The sequence below is a fragment of the Ciona intestinalis genome, chromosome 9 (assembly GCF_000224145.3).
Source record: "Ciona intestinalis chromosome 9, KH, whole genome shotgun sequence".
In the NCBI taxonomy this organism is placed as follows: domain Eukaryota; kingdom Metazoa; phylum Chordata; class Ascidiacea; order Phlebobranchia; family Cionidae; genus Ciona; species Ciona intestinalis.
The window spans coordinates 4,155,775-4,177,452 of record NC_020174.2 but is presented as its reverse complement, the minus strand read 5'-3'; the positions used below and the strand labels follow the sequence as shown (position 1 = coordinate 4,177,452).

General features: G+C 35.3%; 7 protein-coding genes across 9 annotated transcripts; 1 reads left to right on the top strand and 6 right to left on the bottom strand.

Annotated features, from left to right (window-relative positions):
• Nucleotides 1-578: 578 nt before the first annotated feature.
• LOC100183095 (probable Bax inhibitor 1) lies at nucleotides 579-3,013 on the top strand. Its single transcript, XM_002120629.3, has 6 exons — nucleotides 579-905; nucleotides 1,020-1,128; nucleotides 1,200-1,320; nucleotides 1,376-1,522; nucleotides 1,939-2,119; nucleotides 2,565-3,013. The coding sequence occupies exons 1-6, from the start codon at nucleotides 844-846 to the stop codon at nucleotides 2,659-2,661; spliced, it is 717 nt and encodes a 238-aa protein (XP_002120665.1). The 5' UTR covers nucleotides 579-843; the 3' UTR covers nucleotides 2,662-3,013.
• Nucleotides 3,014-9,875, bottom strand: LOC100175273 (acyl-CoA dehydrogenase family member 11). The gene is made up of 19 exons (XM_002122095.3): nucleotides 9,680-9,875; nucleotides 9,396-9,495; nucleotides 8,952-9,077; nucleotides 8,725-8,883; nucleotides 8,354-8,518; nucleotides 7,902-8,038; nucleotides 7,480-7,615; nucleotides 7,080-7,186; nucleotides 6,568-6,676; nucleotides 6,307-6,375; nucleotides 6,015-6,153; nucleotides 5,660-5,767; nucleotides 5,125-5,223; nucleotides 4,653-4,805; nucleotides 4,309-4,452; nucleotides 4,080-4,159; nucleotides 3,895-4,011; nucleotides 3,680-3,789; nucleotides 3,014-3,304 (listed from the first exon to the last, which is right to left on the bottom strand). Exons 1-19 carry the CDS (start codon nucleotides 9,796-9,798, stop codon nucleotides 3,196-3,198), a joined length of 2,286 nt encoding a protein of 761 aa, XP_002122131.1. The 5' UTR covers nucleotides 9,799-9,875; the 3' UTR covers nucleotides 3,014-3,195.
• A 1,325-nt stretch (nucleotides 9,876-11,200) lies between these two features.
• Nucleotides 11,201-12,900, bottom strand: rac2 (Rac2 protein). Of its 2 annotated transcripts, XM_026835753.1 has the most exons (5): nucleotides 12,688-12,900; nucleotides 12,431-12,621; nucleotides 12,333-12,368; nucleotides 12,048-12,219; nucleotides 11,201-11,849 (listed from the first exon to the last, which is right to left on the bottom strand). In XM_026835753.1, the coding sequence occupies exons 1-5, from the start codon at nucleotides 12,691-12,693 to the stop codon at nucleotides 11,640-11,642; spliced, it is 615 nt and encodes a 204-aa protein (XP_026691554.1). In that variant the 5' UTR covers nucleotides 12,694-12,900; the 3' UTR covers nucleotides 11,201-11,639.
• A 569-nt stretch (nucleotides 12,901-13,469) lies between these two features.
• On the bottom strand, nucleotides 13,470-15,160 carry LOC448957 (Rac4 protein). The gene is given in 4 exon segments (NM_001032791.1): nucleotides 13,470-13,723; nucleotides 14,141-14,312; nucleotides 14,487-14,677; nucleotides 15,057-15,160. Coding segments are annotated over 4 exon segments (582 nt in total). The 5' UTR covers nucleotides 15,063-15,160; the 3' UTR covers nucleotides 13,470-13,510.
• LOC108949744 (ras-related protein Rac1-like) lies at nucleotides 15,128-16,997 on the bottom strand. The gene is made up of 4 exons (XM_018813179.2): nucleotides 16,859-16,997; nucleotides 16,584-16,774; nucleotides 16,196-16,367; nucleotides 15,128-15,975 (listed from the first exon to the last, which is right to left on the bottom strand). Exons 1-4 carry the CDS (start codon nucleotides 16,895-16,897, stop codon nucleotides 15,769-15,771), a joined length of 609 nt encoding a protein of 202 aa, XP_018668724.1. The 5' UTR covers nucleotides 16,898-16,997; the 3' UTR covers nucleotides 15,128-15,768.
• Nucleotides 16,998-17,957: 960 nt separating this feature from the next.
• On the bottom strand, nucleotides 17,958-19,454 carry rac3a (ras-related protein Rac1). Its single transcript, XM_018813294.2, has 4 exons — nucleotides 19,362-19,454; nucleotides 18,894-19,084; nucleotides 18,647-18,818; nucleotides 17,958-18,324 (listed from the first exon to the last, which is right to left on the bottom strand). Exons 1-4 carry the CDS (start codon nucleotides 19,365-19,367, stop codon nucleotides 18,106-18,108), a joined length of 588 nt encoding a protein of 195 aa, XP_018668839.1. The 5' UTR covers nucleotides 19,368-19,454; the 3' UTR covers nucleotides 17,958-18,105.
• Nucleotides 19,455-19,488: 34 nt separating this feature from the next.
• On the bottom strand, nucleotides 19,489-21,514 carry LOC448958 (Rac5 protein). 2 transcript variants are annotated; one of them, XM_026835754.1, is made up of 4 exons: nucleotides 21,328-21,514; nucleotides 21,075-21,265; nucleotides 20,639-20,816; nucleotides 19,489-20,231 (listed from the first exon to the last, which is right to left on the bottom strand). In XM_026835754.1, exons 1-4 carry the CDS (start codon nucleotides 21,331-21,333, stop codon nucleotides 20,019-20,021), a joined length of 588 nt encoding a protein of 195 aa, XP_026691555.1. In that variant the 5' UTR covers nucleotides 21,334-21,514; the 3' UTR covers nucleotides 19,489-20,018.
• Between the last annotated feature and the right edge of the window lie 164 nt (nucleotides 21,515-21,678).

Here is a 21,678-nt window from a genome sequence, read left to right as displayed (position 1 = left end):
ACCTACATTTTATACGACAATCATTAGGCTACATACTACCGAACGCGCGTCTTTGCATTCTCGTTTACGACAACATTCGAATTTGAAGTCTGTTATGGTGAGATAGTGAACAGAGCACTTCAAAATCAACTTTCAACTTTGCACTTACGATATTCGCTACCTGCTGATTGCGTACGCCACCTAACAGTAAAAATATACTACTTCACAACCGCATGGTGTCAAACCAACAATACATTTAAAAGCTCGCTACTCGTCACAACAGAGTATTTACGTTAAAAAAAGTTTTATTCTTCCTTTATCCCTCCATGTGCAATGCGTAGTAGGTAATGACATATTAGAGAATGTTTCCTTCTACAAAAAGTCGAAAAACGAGTGAAAATCTAAGATTACAACTCATGGCTACGGACAGATCAAGTGTATAAAACACTTGCAGACGTCCTAGTCTTAATTCAAGTTATATCATTTCTCAACCATGATGCAATTCGTACAAAAATGCAGACAGGAACACGTCACGGTTGTATTCAGAGTCATGTGATCAACGGGGTTATGACCTCGCGCCAGCCAATAGGATATTGTCACTATCAAAATATGGATGATGACAAATGGTGGTAATGTTAGACGCCCCAAGACTGTTTTGCATATGAGACGAAAGAAAACAGGAACAATGCTTATAAAGGACAAAATAATGTGCCAGGCAACTCGTTGTTGTTATGTGAAGGTCGGTTGCTTGGTAAAACCAGAAGAGTAACGGTTATATTTGCGCTCTTTTCAGAACCTTTAAAAACATATACTGAAACTGTAGTTTAGGTCGATCGTTCATCATCGTTGGATTAAAAACAAACCATGGATGCCTTATTTGGAAACAGGAAAATTCGCCTGGCGACTTTAACTGACTTTTCTCAAATGTAAGTAATATGGACAATGACAATGCATAAATCGTAGACAAAAATTGTAAATTGCACTGTTTGATTAATCTTTTTCTGTTCATTATAGCTTGAATAATTAAAGTTGTTTTATAGATCTGTATCCACCAAAAACCACTTGAAGAATGTATATACGTGTCTGATTTTGTGCATGCTCAGTGCATCTGCTGGTGCGTTTCTGCACCTCAAGGGTATCTTTGCCCAGGTATGGTGTCTGGTGTACTATGGTGTTGTCGCTTCAGTCATGTTAAAAACAATCATTTTGATTTTGTTTAGAGTGGTTTCCTGTCAATCATTGTCTCCATTGGTCTCATGCTATGGCTTGCTGCAACATCTCACTCCAAAGAAAACCAAACCAAAAGGCTTTGCATTTTGACTGCTTTCGGTGGAGCAATGGGTAAGATTTGGAAGTTTCCAATATGAATTTTTTTACAGTCTAATGATCATTGCAGGACTTGGATTGGGACCAACACTCGACTTTGCAGTTGAAGTAAACCCACAAATCATCATGACTGCTTTTCTCGCAACCACTGTCATCTTCATTTGCTTCTCTCTCAGCGCTCTGTATGCCCAACGCCGTTCTTACCTTTATTTGGGAGGTAAGTGAAATAAAATCCTAAGACACAGCAAAACTATTTTGCTTCCAATACATAGTACAAGTACAACCTTCTAAAATAAGGGAAATACACACCATAGTATAACTATTGTTTAGTCCCACTGCAGCACATTGGTAGTAGGGATTGTATTGTAAGTAATGTTTGTAACCATGTTTACTGGGTTTGAATCTAGATGCAGCCACCACCACTTAAATTGATCACTAATAGATTATGCAAATTGTGAGTCATGCAAAAAAATCAATAATTTGTCACCTACAAAATCACATACGATACGAATACCAAGTAATTTTAGAATATGGTTTATAAATTAATTTAAAGCATCGTTGTATGAAATGCTGACATTGCCATGTCATGCGATTATAATAAGTAACATTTGTACAATTGTTAAAACTGTTTAGGTATGCTTATGAGTTGCTTGACCCTTCTTATGGTTACTTCATTGTTGAACCTGTTCATGAGATCATTTGCTGTTTTCCAATTTGGTCTCTATGTTGGCACCTTTGTCTTCTGTGGCTTTGTGGTCTACGATACACAACTGATTGTTGAAAAACATCAGAATGGAGACAATGACTACATTTGGTAGGTTACTGGTTAAATACAGAATTTTTCGGACTTGTTGCTACTATGGTGGGCAGATGTGTTCTTGGGCAAGACACTTACGGCAATTTCTCCAACCCAGTGGTCATTTAAAGGGGTTCCTTTAAGTTGTCAGCCATACTGAATAACATAATCACCCACAAAGTTAATGTAAAAGGCAGGGATGAGCTATGTGAAACAAAATATTCCTGTTGTTGTGACTGTTTGTTTCCTGCCATGCCAAGATAAATCTAGTTGCATTCATTCATTTATGAAGTCAGAAATATTTTAATAGGATGAGCCGCTTATGTTAGCCAATGTTGCACCATAAAGCAACATTCTTTGTAGCCAACCTTGTTTTGTGTCTGAGGGGTATTAAATTTCAGTATTACATCATATGAGCTATTATCATCCAGGCATTTGTAAACCTCTTATATTTCTCCCATAGGCACAGTGTTGATTTGTTTTTGGACTTCATCAACATTTTCCGTCGTCTTATCATTATCTTGGGCTTGAATGAAAAGAAAAACAAGAGAAACAACTAAAAGTAAAAGTTGTGTTATATGTATATAATAAAATGCGGGTTGTCTTTTATATGTAACTGTTTGTTGCGTCTTTAGGGTCCTTACACCCATTACAGATCCATATTTTTGGCTTAATTTCTTATTTTTGGCTTAATTTCTGCACCACGATAATAATTGCAATGAAATAGACGTGCTATAATCCAAAATACTGACTCTTTGTGTAATGTGATGGTATAAACGTGGCTGTGGGTTTTTATTGCCCCATGTAAAAAGTTTCAAAAGAATTCCACTTCTAATATCTAGGGTTTTATGTTTGTGTTTTTTGTACATTATTTGCAAGTAATCTATATGTGAAATAAACAAGGCATAAAAACTTGGTGTTATCGTATATGATTATTTATTTTGAAATATTCGCAAAGATAGATATTTGCATAGGAAAAGTAAAGTCTACTGAAATTGGAACTGAATTAGTAATTATTGCCCTAACTTCTCCATCATTAACAATTAAAGAGAAGGAAAGTGCAGAGATGTAGGAGCAGAATAGGAAAGGATAAATTATAATTTAGACTTCATGATCTGGTCCCTGATTTCCAGCTTCCCAATACTGCTGAGGTGAACTTCATCTGGACCATCTGCAATTCTCAGTGTCCTTGCCATTGCATAGCTACAACAAAAAATGCTTAATTATTACAAGTTACATATATAATAAAGAGGGTCCAGTGCTGTGCACGCTAATATTTTGTTAATCAAATGTCAGTTTGAGTTTGTTTAATGTTTAATTTGTCTCCAATTACCACATTCATTCAAAAACTTAACCCTGGTATATACATGCTGTGGTATGCCTAACACTCTGAAATAACTTTACACCACTGAGTTTAATTACTAATTAATACGCATAACATAAAATAGGCAGAGTGATTAAACTAAAATTATGTTGAGCAGCTAGTTTCTGTATGTATAAAAAAGGTAGAACGTCCTTAGTTTACAATTAATACAGTCCTGTCCTGACCCCTCTATTAGCACATAGTTTAGAGCTTACCATTTTGCAAGTGGGAAATCATCAGACACTCCAGCACCTCCATACACCTGTATAGCTTCATCTATAACTTGGCAAAGCATCTTTGGAGCTGCAACTTTTATCATTGCAATCTGAAAAGTATTGTAGTTTTACATTAAATAATCCATAGCTGTATACACTATTGTGTGTAAAAGTTCTAGGCACAATATCACCCCTACGCTCAGTAATACACCAACCTCCTTGCGAGCTCTCTTGCTTCCAAACTGATCCATCATATGAGCTGCATGTAGTGTTAGCAGTCGGCACTGATCAATAGCAATTCTGCATTGTGCAATCTTATGTTGAACCACTTCCTATATAACAGATATCAAGTCACTGCCCATCCATTAGCGTTACATAACAGAAACTATTTAATATTTACATGTTCCACAATGCGTTTTCCAAAAGGCCTTCTCTGCATGCCACGCTCTACCAAAAGTGATAAGCATCTTTCTGCCAGACCTATATGCAAAAGTAGCTGATTGCTCAATCAAATCATTATATGGTCAAACTTACTAACACAAGACAGTTAACAATTTCTAACTTAACTGCACATCTTAAGTAAACAAACAAAATACTTCAACATATGTCTCTCAATCGGCGTAACTTACCAATAGACCTCATGCAGTGATGGATCCTACCAGGACCAAGCCTTCCCTGTGCGATCTCAAATCCTCGTCCCTCCCCAAGTATAAGGTTCTCCAAAGGCACGCGAACATTTTCAAACAACATTTCACTGTGACCAGATGGCGCTTCTACAAAAATGACCAAAAACAGTAAATATTTTAGAAAATAATTTTTTAAGGAGAAATGAAATTTAAAACAAGAGAGCTTAACTGAATTGGCCTATGGTTTAAAACTTTTCTAAAATAATAACATAAGATGAACAGACCTATTGTACAGTGCTGGGACCTTTTGCGCCACAATTAAACTTTGATAAAACATTCATTCTCACCATCATAGCCAAACACTGTTAAGTTCCTCACTCTAGTGACACCTGGTGTATCAAAGGGTACGACAATCATGCTGTGACTTTTATGTTTGTGTGTGTTCAAACCACCAGTCCTTCCCATCACTATTCCAAAAGTACATCTCGCATTTGCAGCACCTGAGGTAAAAGTTGAATTGTAAAAATAAATCGAACTATGACATTGTTGTAGTTGCATACATTAACTGTTCACCATATAAGAGTAATACCAGCGCCGTGGCACAATAGTTAGCAGGGCGTGGTCCGTTACGGAATATCTAAATGTCAGTCATACAAATAAAAAGATTAAAATAATCACCCAGAAAGATACACGCATAGTAACTCATAAGCAGGCATGAGGTGTATGAAACAGAACACCTGTGTAATACTAGCTGTAATGGCCCAGTCAGGTGAGAATAAATAACTTATATTCATTAAAGCTCAATACATAATAACATACCAGTGCTCCACCATTTTCTTCCATTTACAACATAAGAGTTTCCATCCCTGGTGATTGTGGTTTCCATGTTTGTGGCATCACTGGAAGCCACTTGTGGTTCTATAAACAAACATCATGTGTTAACCCTATAAATGCTATTCAGCATTAAAATTCATAAAACATCTAGTCAAATACTTTTTATTTTTATTTACACTTGTCAAATACTTTTTATTTTTATTTACACTTAACGGCAATTAACTGCCAGTTTTACACCTTAATATTGTGTTAACATTTTGAACACGTAATATACCTAATTTGAGTGTTTTACTAACAGCTAACAGGTTTTTACTGTCACAACCTCCACCTTTATATAAAATCGCTGCCACTGCATTGAAATATTCATATTGTCCATTTGTGCACAACTTTTTAAAACTATGTTCCCGTTTATTTGATCAAGTTGGGAAAATAATCGAATTCTGGTTTAATTTGGATAATAGCTAAAAAACCTAGTAAAATTTATTCCTTTTTCACAAGAGTAGCATCTTAAATAACTCACCAGTCATACAGAAGGCAGATCGAATTTTGCCATCAAGAAGAGGTTGTAACCATTTCTGCTTCTGGTAGTCACTGCCATACATGTGCAACACTTCCATGTTGCCAGTGTCTAAATAACAAAGTATTAAATTTTAAATGGTAAAAATGTGCAATATAGATTGACATAATACAACAGTCATTCATCATGAATAAGGAAAGAGAAAAACTAATGAATAATTTGTCAGTTTTGGTACTTCTGTAATGTAATTACGATTAAAAAAATACAGTGACATTTTCAGGCCACCACAACATTTATTATTAACAGCATTTTATTTAATTTTGAATATTATAATGGTTGCCATACAAACATTTCTGACCTGGTGCACTGCAGTTTAATGCCTCCGAGTTCATGTGTGACTTGCCTAACTGTTCAGCTATGTGAGCATAATCAACATTGCTTAAACCGCTTACATCCGGTAAGAACAGGTTCCACAACCCTTGTTGTTTTGCTTTTATCTGATGAAAGATCAATTTATAAAGTGATCATTACATAATATATCCACCATAGATTTTTATAGATGTATGGTTGTATATGTATATTACTTTTTTAACAACTTGCTATCATGTTAAAAAATGCATAGGTTTAAAAAAATCACTTTAGTAAATCACCTTAATTTCTTCCAGAATTGGAACAACACAAAACGGGTCTTTCTGTGACATTACATAATCATGATACACCTGAAAAAATAATCATAAAGTTTATATTCCTGCAAAATGACATGCATTCTTTGTACATGTACTACACAAGTATCATGTAATGTAACTAAGAAGCATGAATTCTATAACTATTGGAAACATAATTTTTTGGGAGTTTTTAAGAAATACCTTGTAGGTGTAAATGTGACAGCTATTTTAGTTGGAAAATTTTACCTTTTCATTTGCTTCACAATTTTCTTTTAGAAACCTTTTCACTTTCTCGAGAACTTCTTTCCCTTTGGGCGAAGGTGAGAGAGTCATGTCCAAGTTCTGGCCTGGTTCGCTTGAGAAACAACACACCAGTTATTAAAACTACTAAATTAACAAGCCTAATCTGTATAAGATAAAAATTAAAACAAATTATATGAATCACATCAAATTATAAGTTAACACATGCAAATACACATTTAATTGCTGCCAGACCAGTTCATCATACACCTTACGTCTTCACACCTGGCAATTCCTTTACTTATAACTTATATTGTATTGATAGCATTGAATATTGATACTGTAGTTATGGCTCAACTAAGTGCATACATAGGTAAACCTAACATATCTTCATAGAGTTAATCATTAACTATTTGACCTGTGCTTGCCACAATGACTAGACTAAAATGTATTGAAATTGGAATTGACAATTTCAAAAAGATTTTAAAAACTGATTTGGTAACTTGTGTTTAACCTACGTTTTTGATAACTTAAGTGCCGTTTGTATAAGCGGAAGAATTAATGCTTCGTATATTGGGGCATATGGAGAACTGGCATTGCCCTTTAAGTACCGACTGTATACTCCCTGGAAAATGTAAATTCATTACAGAAAAATTAGTAAACTAAACTAAGAAATAATAAACACATAACTTTGCAAATACTAATGCGTACATTAATTAATAATATAATGGTATAATTTATGCATAAATTAAAAATTTAAAATTCTATTGGAAAATATTACATTTTTTAAGGGTTTGAATTTTACATATTTACAAAACACAACCTAAATAAAGTTACGCTTATCCTAGAAAAGACTACTTTTCAAGTGTTACTTTTTTAATCCAATAAAAACCACTCTTACGCAAGTGAACTCGTTACCTGTACAATGGAAGCAAGTTTAAAGAAATTGAGAGCAAGATGGAAATTCCAGTTTGGTATTGGGTATGAGATACTTCGCAGTTTACAATAATATTTCACCAATTCTTCTTCTGTGGGAATATCCTTAAATAACTGCCTGTGTAGAGTTAAAAGTAGATAAAAGTTGAACTTAATTCACTAAAATTGAATTTAACTCACTTTACCTTTGTGTGGCGGGGTAATGGCAGTCTTTATAACACACAAACACAGGTTTTCTTTTTCATACAATATTGTAATTGAAGAATGATTTACTAGATTTAATTTCTTAGAAATAAACGCCATTTGATTACAAACTTTTGCAAAATTTATTTTCCACATCTTATGTAAAATACATATAAATATTATTCCCTAATTAAATATCTATTAATCATGTTATCACTTACTCTATATCACTCTGACTTGCATCTCGTAATAGAAAAAACTCCTGTGGTACATGATACATCATGCAGAGGTAGGCAAAGTCTGCATACGGATGGCCTATGGTAGACAACTCCCAATCCAACACAGCTAATACCTTTCCCTGCCATGGCCCATGTAATAAAGGTTTGAAAACTTTAATTTTACCTAGCTTTTTAACACAATAAACATATACTAAAGTTAAAAAAATAGCTTACTTCAGGAAAAGCAATATGCTGCTGGTATAGCAGAAGACATATGTAACCAATTAATTATATAATTTATTAAATAATTATAAATAAACTGCAATGATTAACATTTCTAGGGGAAAATATTTAAATTCCTACATTGCAAACCATAGTAAAAAATCATAATTTTTTTATTAATCAATACACATTAAATAAAGGTATCCGTATATATATAGAATCTTTCAATTTACCTCAGTAGGGTGAAACATGACATTATTCAATGAATAATCCCCATGTATTACGCTGCTCTCATCTTTGATATGTGGTAACTGATGACCAAGCCATGATATTAGTTCTTTCATTTCAGGGATTTCTTTATGTGCAGCTGCCATGTATTGCTTCGACCATGTATTCAACTACAAACAGCATTTTAAACTGTTTTAATATTTTGAAATTTCATTTATAATACTATTAGGTTTTAAACAGTTTTAATTATTTTCTATAGTAATCTGTATACACAAAATTTTACATTTTTGTTTTTTCATGATTTTTTACATTGTTATTGTTCTTTCTTTTTCAAGACCTGAATAAAACTATATGAATATTCGAAAACCAGACTTACCACTCTGCTGCAGAATCCAGAGGTTTTTCCATATCCATCTAAACCAATATTCGATGGCTTATAAGAATGCAACTTTGCCAGTGTCTCTGTTGCACTTAATACACAAGACCTTTTTTCAGATGATTTCATTCCTTTCATTGTTTGTGACACAACTCGACCCTAAGGAAAATCAGTTATTTTAAAACACGCACAACTTCAAGGTTATTTAAAGCGTGTGGGTAACATACGGGTAGGAACTCCATTACAAAGAATTCTGTTCCAAGAAGTGACTGGTCCTTACAGTAGGAGAGCATTCTAGGGACAGGAAAGCCAACTTTGTAAAGTGCATTCATCACTTTGTATTCACGATCAATCTATAAAAGTATGAATTAAATAACTATTAGGATATATATATATAATATATTACTTTACAGTATGGTTAAATCACCACATAACACATCAAGTAGGCCTATATATAGGAGTGCATAGCAAAACATGTGTCCTCATACACCCAGTACACACATCAGGTTGGCAAATGCCATTTCACAAATTATCTAGTCTTTTATCCATAGTTTTGTCAGCATGATTTTAGACTTCAGGAAAGTTATTTTGGCAAAAAAATACTCGTCAAACGTTAAAATTCTAACTAGAGACTCGTGCTTACATTGTACAAAACATAACCTATCACACACCTGGTGAGCCCCACGTAAAAGTTTCCCTGGCGGTTTCTTACGTAATACCATTTCAGTTTTACCATATTTCACATAGTATGTTGGATTGGACTGGCCAGCTCTATAAACAAAACGAAAAACTACAGTACATGTGAAAAATACATGACATTCTGTTAAATTACATCTATCTTAAAATACCTCACTATCCCTGCCACCCTTGCAATTTATAAAGATTGGTGCCTATGGTTGGTGGTTGGACTGCACAACAGACATTATGGAGGTATAAGCTACCCAGACAAACTTACTTGAACATTTTGATGTCCATTTGCTGAGAACTTGACTTGCTTAGGATCTTTGCAAGATAAGACGCCAAAACATGACGATCTAAATCGTGTACGCCTTGGGGGTCCATTACGTCCGCCATTATAAATTACGATACAGTGATCTAATAATATGCTCCAATATTTTGCATGTGTAGATAGCAGCTAAGACAACATTACCTGAATGAAGTAGAACTTTAGCAATGTAGGTTTAAAGTTTAAACCGTTTAAATAAGGTCGATTGCCAGAGCCAAAGTTAGTATAGAGCCAGCACTCGACTTGGCAACAAAAATATAATAAAACGAGAGAGCATAGCTTTAAGGAAAGGTCACATATGTGTAAGATTAAAGTACATAAAAATGATTTCCATGTAACTATAACTTTATTCTCACGTGCCCAGTAAACGACAGTCGTAATACCGCGGGTGTTCTGTCTCGTGACAGCTTACGAGTAACCAAGTATGTTACTTTGTGGGTGATTATTTTTTACTAGAATTTTTGTTTTCTTTGTATGGCTGATAATTTGGACAACCTATGAGTGCCACTGTGTTAGAGCGATTGCTGTTAAGTGTCTTGTCCAAGGAGACACGCCCACGATGGTAGCAACGATGAGCCTTGAACCCACCCCTTTGGGTTAAAGGCAGGCTCGCTAAAACCCACTGTATATGCTACAGCGCCGGAAATATAGTTTAACAGAATACGGTTAACAACATATACCATTACATTGTCAGGATACTATGATTTAATTTACTACTAATTGGAAGGATGAAATACAATGAAAACATGGACTATCTTACCACAACCCATTATATTTGACAGGAGTGTATTTACATAAATTGTTGGGCTATTATTTACATGGACAGTATATGAATGACATGAATCGCGATTTCTACAAGAGGTCTGTCAAGTTTAATGAGATTTCCGTGCTGCATAGTCAAGGTCAGTGCTTGCGTAATGTTTCATAATTGACTACTGTTTTCATACATAAACTTTAATATCATTATCTGTTGAACTGTATATTAGCATTAGTTGAACTAGTGCGTTGGTTTTTCAGCAGCAATGACAAAAAAGTCAAAAACAGCTTTCATTTTGACAGTCGAGTTTTCCACCCCGTACAATCCCAACTTTTCTTGAATTGTCTCACGAATTTTTCACTATAATCTAGCTCGAGTAGTCTTTCGCTGCGTTCCTGTTCCGAAAGTTCTTTTAGTTCGAATTCTTTGCTTTTCATATAACTTCCATAAGCATCAGTGGATTGAATAAAGCCTTTCGCGGTATCCAGTGACCAGACGCGGAGATAATAGAAAACAAGACTGTTTGTTTTACAATCCGTATCCGAACTTGGTGTATAGTGTATACTTACTTTACCCGTTAAGTTTGCTTTAGATTTCTTCGAACACTCTTAGGCTTCGTTTGCCTTTTTGGGAAGGCAAATAGATTATATTTACTGTCCCAAATAACCCCTTCTAATTCCCGATTTTGTTTTGTTTTTCAATACAAGAAAAATAAATTACCCATGTATTTTAAATTTTCTAACCTTTAAAATTGTTTTTAAGACCAAGTTTTCTTTAGTCATAAGTGTAGTGGGGGTAAATGGAACACCTTTTCATTTTATTTTCTTGTGTGGTTTGGTAATTAACAAAGAACATTTGAAGAATTATAAAACCATATCCTTACGACTCACATAAACCGCTGGTAATTGTTTAAAACATGATCTGGATATTTACATATTATGTGTCGAAAGTTGTTCCACTTTACCCTACAGTACTATATTATTTATAATCAATAATAGCATTTTTTGTCTGTTTGATTACACGGTAGCGACGATTTTAAAATGCTTAAAACGATAAGAGAGAATATATAAAGCCACCGAACTCCATTTATAATATAGGAACATATTTCCAAATTATTGTAAAAGTTCGAGGCCGCTCTACGTGTCAATGTAATCATAGAATTTCGCAGTTCTTCGTTTGGACGACTCTTCTTGTTGGGTTAAGAACCGCCCGAATCGCTTCGTCGAAAACATTTTTCAGCCCCTTTTGCGTCAGAGCAGAGCACTCTTGGTATTTAACCGCCCCCAGTTCCTTCGCCATTTGTAAACCTTGGGTAGTAGTAATGGTGGAGAGCTTTTTCTCAGCTAGCTTGTTCACAGTGTCCTGCAAACATTAGGAGCTGAAACACTAAAATCTATAATTCTTACATATATATCCAAGAATAAATTACTTTCAACTTGGAAAAAATCACTTGGTTCGGCTTAATCAGTCACACCAACAACGCATTTCACGCAATATTGTTATTTTTATGACAATCCATTAATGCAATATATTAAACAAAAATATCTAAGTATTTTTTACCGCATCGTCACGTAAATCAAGTTTTGTTCCCACGAGAAGTACGGGCGTTTCCGGGCAGTGGTGTGCGACCTCCGGGTGCCACTTTGCGCGCACGTTTTCGTAGGAAGCGGGAGAAGCCACAGAGAAACAAATGAGAAAAACATCGGTTTGTGGGTAGGAGAGAGGTCGGAGTCTGTAACAAATATATACCATTAATTTTTGTACGCGCTATTATTTTTTTTTCAAAATCAGGAAACATAATTGTACAGGAAAAATTCATGCAAACACCGGTACAGATTATTTAACCTGGTAGCTGATTCACTGGCGACCCATTTTGTCTGCCTAGTAACACCATAAGGTACTCTGTTACACAGGCAATAAAATTAAACTGAAAAGTACAGCACCTGTCATAATCCTCCTGTCCTGCTGTATCCCATAATCCCAAGTTGACAGGGCGGCCATCTACCATGACATTGGCAGAGTAGTTATCAAACACAGTGGGAATATATTCTCCAGGGAAAGCGTTAGTTGTGTAGCTGATCAGCAAACAGGTTTTACCAACAGCTCCATCTCCAACCACAACGCACTTTATCGCCTGTTACCGAATAAACGAATTTAAATATTTAAAAAAACTGCTGACCATACGGAATAACAAACTTACTTGCATATCTTTCGTTCGCGAACGCCTGTGCTAAAATGAAGTCACCTGCTAATACCTGTTAGTTAAAAAATACAATTCTAACCAGCTAAATAGAAACTCATCAACTAAAATATAAAACTGTATGCAGTTTTACACGTACGCGCGCCGTGCTAAATACCCTTATAAAACCAACTGTATAGATCGACATTTTCTAACACATACTCATCCAATAGTACATAAATTATAAAGCAATGTAGGTTGTTGAAAAATACGTAAACTCTGACCTATTTGCTCATCCTGTCCCAGATCAACAAAACTCAATATATTCATATTCATGCATCAGACCTCGCAATTCACACACAATACCATGAGAGCTTGCTATACCACACATCTATATATACAGCGAATTTATCGCATCATAATTTTAGATATGTGTGGACTTCGGTTATACGAAAAATTCATCACAAGTCCGGACACCCTATGACAAATTTATTTATAACGCACGTATTTTATATTGTTTCTGTTTGTATTTTATTTTTATTTGAAACTGAAAATTAAGGCAAATTTATCCAGCATCAAAACCCTATTACTCCATATTTTACTCAAGTAAAGAATAGAACGTTTTAGATATTCATAAAGGTAAAATGTAAGTAACAGGCCTGTATAGAGTGGACTATCCAAATACACAGGGAATATACGTGGCGACCGAGTAATGTGCAAGTTTACAGTATAATATACCAACGTTTACGACGCGGTTTGATGCAGGCAAATAATATTAAATGAAAGTTGCTGGAAAACCAACCATGCCCAATAAATAAGGTTAATGTTACACAGCAATACAACATTATAGGACCAAACATTTCTTTTTCAATGGAGGCTGCTGGTAAACTGGGTTCAAGGCAGCTTCAGCGGCTTCAATAAATACGGCTTGCAACCCTGCTTGAGTGAGGGCAGAACACTCCAAATATTTGACAGCCCTGATATCGTTTTGCATCTGCAAACCTTGCGCTGTTGCAATAGGTGATAGATTCTTCTCCTCTAGCTTTGCGACGAATTCCTGAAGAAAGCAAAGCTATATTTTTATGCACAGTATAAGAAACGGCAAGATGACCAACATTTTTAAATTTCTTAATGTGTCCCCCAGTTTTACAATTTGATTATTCTCGCTTTGAGCTGTCTTACCCGCTCTAACATACAGGTATGTGAACCGCTAAATATGGCACCTCGTGTATGTTAATATGTTATTGAAAAGTGTTTTTTTAATAAAGGTATATAGGCCTATACGATAAATTCAAGGTAAAACCCTAAACCACCAGATATGAGACATTACGTTCTTAAGGTGCCATTTTTATACGTGTTAAGCTATAGTACATACGGAATATGCTGTCGAATTTTTCGGTATCATAACACCAGATTGCATCATGACACCTCATGCCGATCATGCTTGTGCATATGTCTATTGTTTACCCTTTACCTGGTCATCTCGTAGATCGAGCTTGGTGCCGACAAGTACCACGGGTGTGGTCGGATTATGATGATGTACGTCTGGGAACCACTTTGCGCGCACGTTTTCAAATGAAGGTGGTGACACCAGTGAGAAACAGATCAGAAAAACGTCCGTTTGTGGAAAGGAAAGAGGCCGAAGCCTATAAAATTACTTTCGTTAGGCCTAAATCATTTTCAAAAATATCAACAGGGCATAATTCCATCATAAACTTAATATTGCCGCTAAAAATGGTATATTCTTCCATATAGGGCAAAACACACTGTATTGTTGTATAAAATCATTCTAGTTTGGCAGATACCCAAACATGACCAACCTGTCGTATTTTTCTGCCGAAGCCGTGTCATTCAAACTAAGGTTAATTGGCTTTCCATCTACCATGATATTTGATGTATGATTATCCAATACCGATGGTACATTATCTTGTGGAAATCCGTTGGTTGTATAGGTTATTATCATACTCGTTTTTCCAACTGCACCATCCCCAACAACAACGCATTTTACACTCTGAAGAAAAACAAAAATCTTGGTAACATACAGAAACTATGCAATAATGCTAATAAGTTATAGTACAAAAAGCACAATAAAAATAAAGTAAAGCAGATCTGTGAAAGATCAGTGAAGCCAATATTTTCCAGTTTACCTAATTTCTATACGCTGGTAATTTTTTAAGTTGTGCTCCGTATACTAGGGTGGGGTAAGAGGGGACATGTTTTTCTTTTTATTTTGTTGTCCTATTTCGTAGTAAACAAAGATCATTTAAAAAATTCTATACCAGTATGCTCTCGACTCTAGAAGAGCGTTGTTAATTGTTCAAAAAATTCAGGATATTTAGATATTGTGTTAAGGGTTTCCCATCATACCCCGGACTTATAAAGGTAAATACCTGCATAGTTATGATGAAACGTTGAGAGTCGTACAAGATAAGCTTTACTATTAATTAGTTTACAAATCAGCTTTTAGGTGTATCACCCGCAATCTGTATTTCAAAAAATGCCCTGAAATTGACTCTTTTTTGTTACCTAATGCACAACCACATGAAAATACATCACACGAAATATATTCTACAGTTATTACTGCTCATATAGAAACTATACATTTACTCCTGAGTAAAAAACGCTAACAACATATTCATCTATTTTAAATACGCAATAGTGAGCTGTTTAAGCGCATACATATAGATAGGCTATAACAATATAGTTGAGAAATAACAGCAACACATACTATATGTACTGCTACATCACAATCGTCGTTTCCGCCGACGTCAAATCTGTACAACAATGAAAATATAAAACCATGAGAAATTATCAGTAAGCGGTATTATATAGCTATACCTATATATGTGGCTATAATAATAATACAGGTAAGATGGATGCCATTAGCACCTAAATTCTATATTCAACAATATGCAACGTGCGAAACCAGATAGCGACAATGCAAAAATTTATTTTCATACCTTTTTATTACCTTATATAAATAAAATATAGCCTACAGTCTATTTTTATATTTATAAGCGAGATCTTGCTACGCACTTGTCACAGTAAAATGAATTAATGCTCGATAAATTAAATGCATAAACCATGCTCTGAAAATTATTTTTAATAAAGTTGGCAAGACGTCTTTGCTGCCTGTTTTGTTGAAGATAAAGCTGCACAAATGGCTTCGTCAAACACAGCCTTAACGCCCTTTTGTGTCAAAGCAGAGCATTCCAAAAACTGAACTGCGTTAATTTTTTTTGCCATTTGTAAACCTTGTTTGGTCGTGACAGGAGAAATGTTTCTTTTGGCCAAAACTTTCACGGTTTCCTACAACATACAGATAAGATATTAGAATATATAAGAACAGCCATTTAAGATGCTAAAAATGGATTCAGAAAACGTTTTAAGATAATGAGTATTTATGAATAAGGACGTCAATACGTCACTTTGCCAAAACACCATATGTAAACATCATATATTCAGTATACAATAGAGCTCTTCTAGCAATAGATTACTTTGCTAACCAACGATATGCTGATAGCATTACCGGGTCTTCTCGTAAATCACACTTGGTCCCCACTAAAACAATCGCAGTTCCCGGGGCATGATGGGAAATTTCAGGAAACCACTTCCACCAAATATTTTCAAGAGAGCTGTGACAAACCAGTGAGTAGCAGATGAGAAAAACATCCGTCTGTGGGTACGAGAGAAGCCGGAGTCTGAAACAACAAGTGTACAAGTACATAATATATACCGTCGCAAAATGGTTACAGTTGGAGTTATAGGTTCGAGGCTCGCCACAATTGACGCTGTTGTCGGGAAAACATTAAAATAAAAACCTTTCACAAAGTAACACGTGTGGTAAATCGCAAGCGGGCACACGAGGTTTACATGAAACAGACACCAGTGCTGATTTAACGATTGCCGAAAGATACCTGTCATAATCGTCCATCCCTGCTGTATCGTACAATCCTAGGTTCATCATTCGGCCATCTACCACGACTTTAACGGAGTAGTTTTCAAACACAGTGGGAACATTTACTCCAGGGAAAGCATTGGTTATACAGCGGATCAGCAAACAGGTTTTACCAACAGCTCCATCTCCAACCACAACACACTTGATCGCCTGTTTTTAATGATTTGTAAAGTCTTAGTTTTACGTATAGTAGTAGGGATACACAAGAAAAACATCGTTTTATATATAAATCACCTCCATTGATATTTGTAGGGCGTGTCGTCTTATAAGCATGCAACAGAAGTAGAACCTAACCAAAATGTGGTTCAAAAAAGTTATTTCAGTTAAAAGTTTTAGCTCACAAATAATAACACTGAAAATAACGAGCAAAGATTAATCCTGACAATCTAGTTTAAAAATCTCACACAAATATAAAAGTATGATATAGCCCCATATCAGAAGCCCGTGTCTTACTCATAAATCGCGAACAGGGTTCGACGGTTGTGAAACTTTGTTATAAAGCGTTGTTAGCTTTATGCATAACTCACATCTGATTTTAATTACACAGGGAAAATGAAACTAGTGAAAGAAAGGAGTAAATTGAACAAATGTTATGTGCCACGCGTTTAAGTAAATAAGCGCATATATGCTGATAGTACTGTATAAGTTGCCCATTTGAAAATACGCACAAAAACTAACAGAAGCATACCATAAGAAATAAAGCAGTAGTGTATTCTGATGAAGCCTAAAATATGCAATAGTTTAAGGGTGAAGGGATATAGTTTTAACAGTGTGTATTATACGTACACAAACACGCAAGTTCCAGTTACTCACGACTATAAAACATTAACCTCAACAGAGGGGGAACTAAACTCAAATTTGATCATTTGTGTGCAGAAGTTCTTACTCAGCTGAACCTACAATTCGAATTTTTCCGTTCAAAACGGTACCGTTTTCGAATTATCGTCGCTTATATTTGTAACGGTGAAGTCACACGAGTGCTTCTTGATAGTGCGCGGACCATCCCTTAATTACAATAAAAACCTCAAACCCGCTAAATATATTTAAACAAAACGTATAGTTCAGAAAAGTCTTATGTTCATGCGAGTCGCAGTTAAGGCTTATCATAAGTCGTGTTAATTTATACTTAGTATATAAAAGAGGCGTGTTGTTATAACTATTGTATACATGGGCATCTTGTGTAATTTCCTGTCTTCGTTTTCGTCTTATAATTTAACCAGCACGGATGATGTTCTTATTCGTCGTATAACTGTTGAGATGGGTTCGAGTGAACAAGAGTTTCGAACACCTTCAACCATTTTATCAGTCTTTCCACGTATTGAAAACGTCATAATTAAAATAGAAATTTTTCATATTCCAGAACCCAACATGTCGAATCAAACAAACAAGAACGGAAAAGCGAAATCCGCCAGACACGTGTCACATTAAATTGAATTAACTCTCAGTATATTAAATGCAAACGATGGTCTGAAAGATATTTTTCAATAGAGTCGACAAGACTTCTGCTTCTTTTTCTTTGCAGCCTGTTTTGTTGGAGATATAACAGCACGAATTGCTTCTTCGAACACAGCTTTTACACCCTTTTGTGTCAAGGCAGAGCACTCCAAAAACTTAACTGCGTTCAATTCTTTCGCCATTTGTAGACCTTGTGAGGTCGTAACAGGAGTAAGGTTTTTCTCTGCCAATGCTTTCAGTGTTTCCTACAAAATACAGATGAAACATTAGTTTATATAAGTCCATATAACAGCCATTGTACATGCTATACGAAAAGAATTCATAATACGTTTTTAACGAAGTGGATTTAGAATAGGATTATGAGTTTTAATGGTTAAGACGTCAATATGTTACTTTGTCAAACTCCCTTTTGAGAATGGTAGGCTCTATTTTTACTCTAATAGCTCTTCTAGCAATATATTACTTTGCTAACAATACTTCGTTCGGTTCTTGTATGCCATTATAGAATATATTGATATATCTTGTATTTGCAGTAATATTGTATCTATCGTATGCTGATAGCATTACCGGGTCTTCTCGTAAATCACACTTGGTCCCCACTAAAACAATCGCAGTTCCCGGGGCATGATGGGAAATTTCAGGAAACCACTTTGCCCCAACGTTTTGAAGCGAGGTTGGAGAAACCAATGAGAAGCAGATGAGAAAAACATCCGTCTGTGGGTACGAGAGGGGCCGGAGTCTGAAACAACAAAAGCGTACAAGTAAATAGTTAAACAAGAAAGTTACAGGTTCGAGGCTTGACACAATTAAATACCTGTCATAATCCTCCTGTCCTGCTGTATCCCAGAGTCCTAGGTTTATCATTCGGCCGTCTACCATGACATTAGCGGAGTAGTTATCAAACACAGTGGGAATATATTCTCCAGGGAAAGCATTGGTTGTGTAGCTGATCAGCAAACAGGTTTTACCAACAGCTCCATCTCCAACCACAACACACTTGATCGCCTGTTTTAATGGTTTGTAAAGTCTTAGTTGAAAAGTGGAGTGGTTAAAAGTGGGACATGTTTTATTCTTGTTTCTCTGATCCTTCGGTGGCAAACAAAAAGCGTTTAAAGAATTATGGACCCATATTCTCAAGATTTTGAAAGAGTGTTGTTATTGTTAAAACATAATTAGGAAGAATGTGAATTCGTACCAGGAAGTATGGGATAAAAGTATCATCCCATCTTACCCCACTCTACTATAATAGTCTTTATAAAACGAACAATAACATATAAATCACCTGCATTGTTAAACAATATTGAAAATAACGAGCAAAAATCCTGACTCTTTCGCTTAAAAATCCAACTTAAATTTGAAAGTATAGCCTATTCAGCTTGTGTCTTACTACAAACCGAGAACTGGGTTTGACGATTGTGAAACTTTATTATATAGCGTTGTTAGCTATATCTAACTAACATGTAAATTTCATTGCGGCCGGAGAATGAAAGTAGTAAAACAAAGGGGAACAAATGTGTGTAACGCGTTTGAGCAAACGTACATGTTTACAATATCATATGTTTCGCCGGAACGTCAGTTGTCCATTTATAAATCGTTCACAAACTATCAGTAGCAAAAATATCGTGTAAAACTAATGAAATGATGTATACTAATGTATTCCTAAAGTAAAAAGCAATAGTTTTAGGACAAAGTGATAGAGTTTTAACATTGTGTACAGTGTACACAAATACGCAGAGAGTTCCAGTTACTCACGACTGTAAAACATTAACCTTTAATATAAAGGTATTGCACAATCGTTTAAGCTACACCACATGCGGTAACGACATGTATAATGTGTACAGCAAAGTCTATAGTTTTAATTTTTATTTTTATGGACTTTGGTATACAGTTGTATACTGAACAATTATTCGAGCGTTAACTCAAAATTCTTAAATGCTGATTAGATAATTTGACAATTTGGTTTCTCTTTTACAATTTTGTCCGGTCCTTTTAGGGCATTGCGCATTGCTTCAAGAAAGAGTTCGTCTAAGTTTTCACGAGTAAGCGCCGAGCACTCAAAATATTTCTTTGCCCCAACTTTTTTCGCCAACTGGAGGCCCTGGGTTTTGGTAACTGGAACAAGATTTCTCTCACCCAACGTTTTGAGTGTTTCCTGAAAATGGAATCGAGTTGGGTTGGATTAACTAGATAACAAATCAAATATTAATATAGTACTGTGGGTTAAGATGTTATACTGTTAGCACCCAAACCCCATACTTATTGATGTTGTTTTAACATTTAACTACACTATTTTACAGTCACGTGCATATATTTCTGTAAATATTCTTTGTCTATTATAAAATTGAACAACGAAAAAGGTAAAATGAAACTGTGTTCTATCTTACCCCACCTTACTAAACAAGATAATTGATTATAGTGCAAAGATTATACAAGAAAATGGCAAAAAAAGTTATACAGTGTATAAAAACTATTAAAAGTGAGGGCTGTGCTTATTTTTCATTATTCTAAATCTTATTAGTGATATTCGCAATTATATTAATAACCAAATATTTAATCTACCCTTACTGGGTCTTCACGTAAATCCAGTTTTGTCCCAACGAGTACAATGGGGATGTCGGGACAGTGTTCATGAACTTCCGGATACCATTTTTCTGCAATGTTTTCATAAGATGTTGGGTTTACCAACGAGAAGCACATGACAAAGACATCTGACTGTGGGTATGATAGCGGTCGAAGTCTGCAAATTAATAAATGTTTAATGCACCATGGGTTACAGAAATTTGGTTGCGGTAAGATTGGATACGTTTTTATACTTTCTATCGTCGTATTTGGTAGTTAACAAAGAATGTCTACTAAACAAAGAATAAAGAGCGTTGGTAATTTATCTAAACGCAGGGTTGTTAAATCACGATCTAAAATATGAGATTTAGATGCTGACGGTATCTTATCTTAACCTACAGTACTATAGCTTTATTGATGTGTAGCCTATACTCACTTATCGTAATCTTCCTGGCCAGCTGTGTCCCATAAACCGATGTTCACTGGGTTCCCATCCACCACAACATTTGCAGCATAGCTTTCAAACACAGTGGGAATATATTCTCCAGGGAAAGCATTGGTTGTGTAGCTGATCAGCAAACAGGTTTTACCAACAGCTCCATCTCCAACCACAACACATTTCACGGACTATGATTTATAATGTTAGATGAGATACTTTTACTCTTCTAGCAACACATAATACAGATTACCTGCATTATTTTGTTGTGTTGGTTCTCGTCCTTACAAATCCTCGTCGTTATAAAATCTCACTGTCGAATGTCTATGGTAGCGTAGGCCTATATTCCAATAGTCGTGCGCAAAGAAACATATAAGCAGAAATGGCAAAGGGAAACAAATGACGAGATGTATGGCCGTGAGTAAAGCAGTGGTTCATAAAAACACGAATCATCAACATACGTGTACAAGTTGAATCAGAGTAAGGTAGAAATAAGGAAGTTACGCAATCACTTAAGGTGAAGTAACATATCATACCCAGGGCTTATTCCCAAGATGACCTATACAATTAAACATTAGTATCGTATATATAAAAACTTTATTTG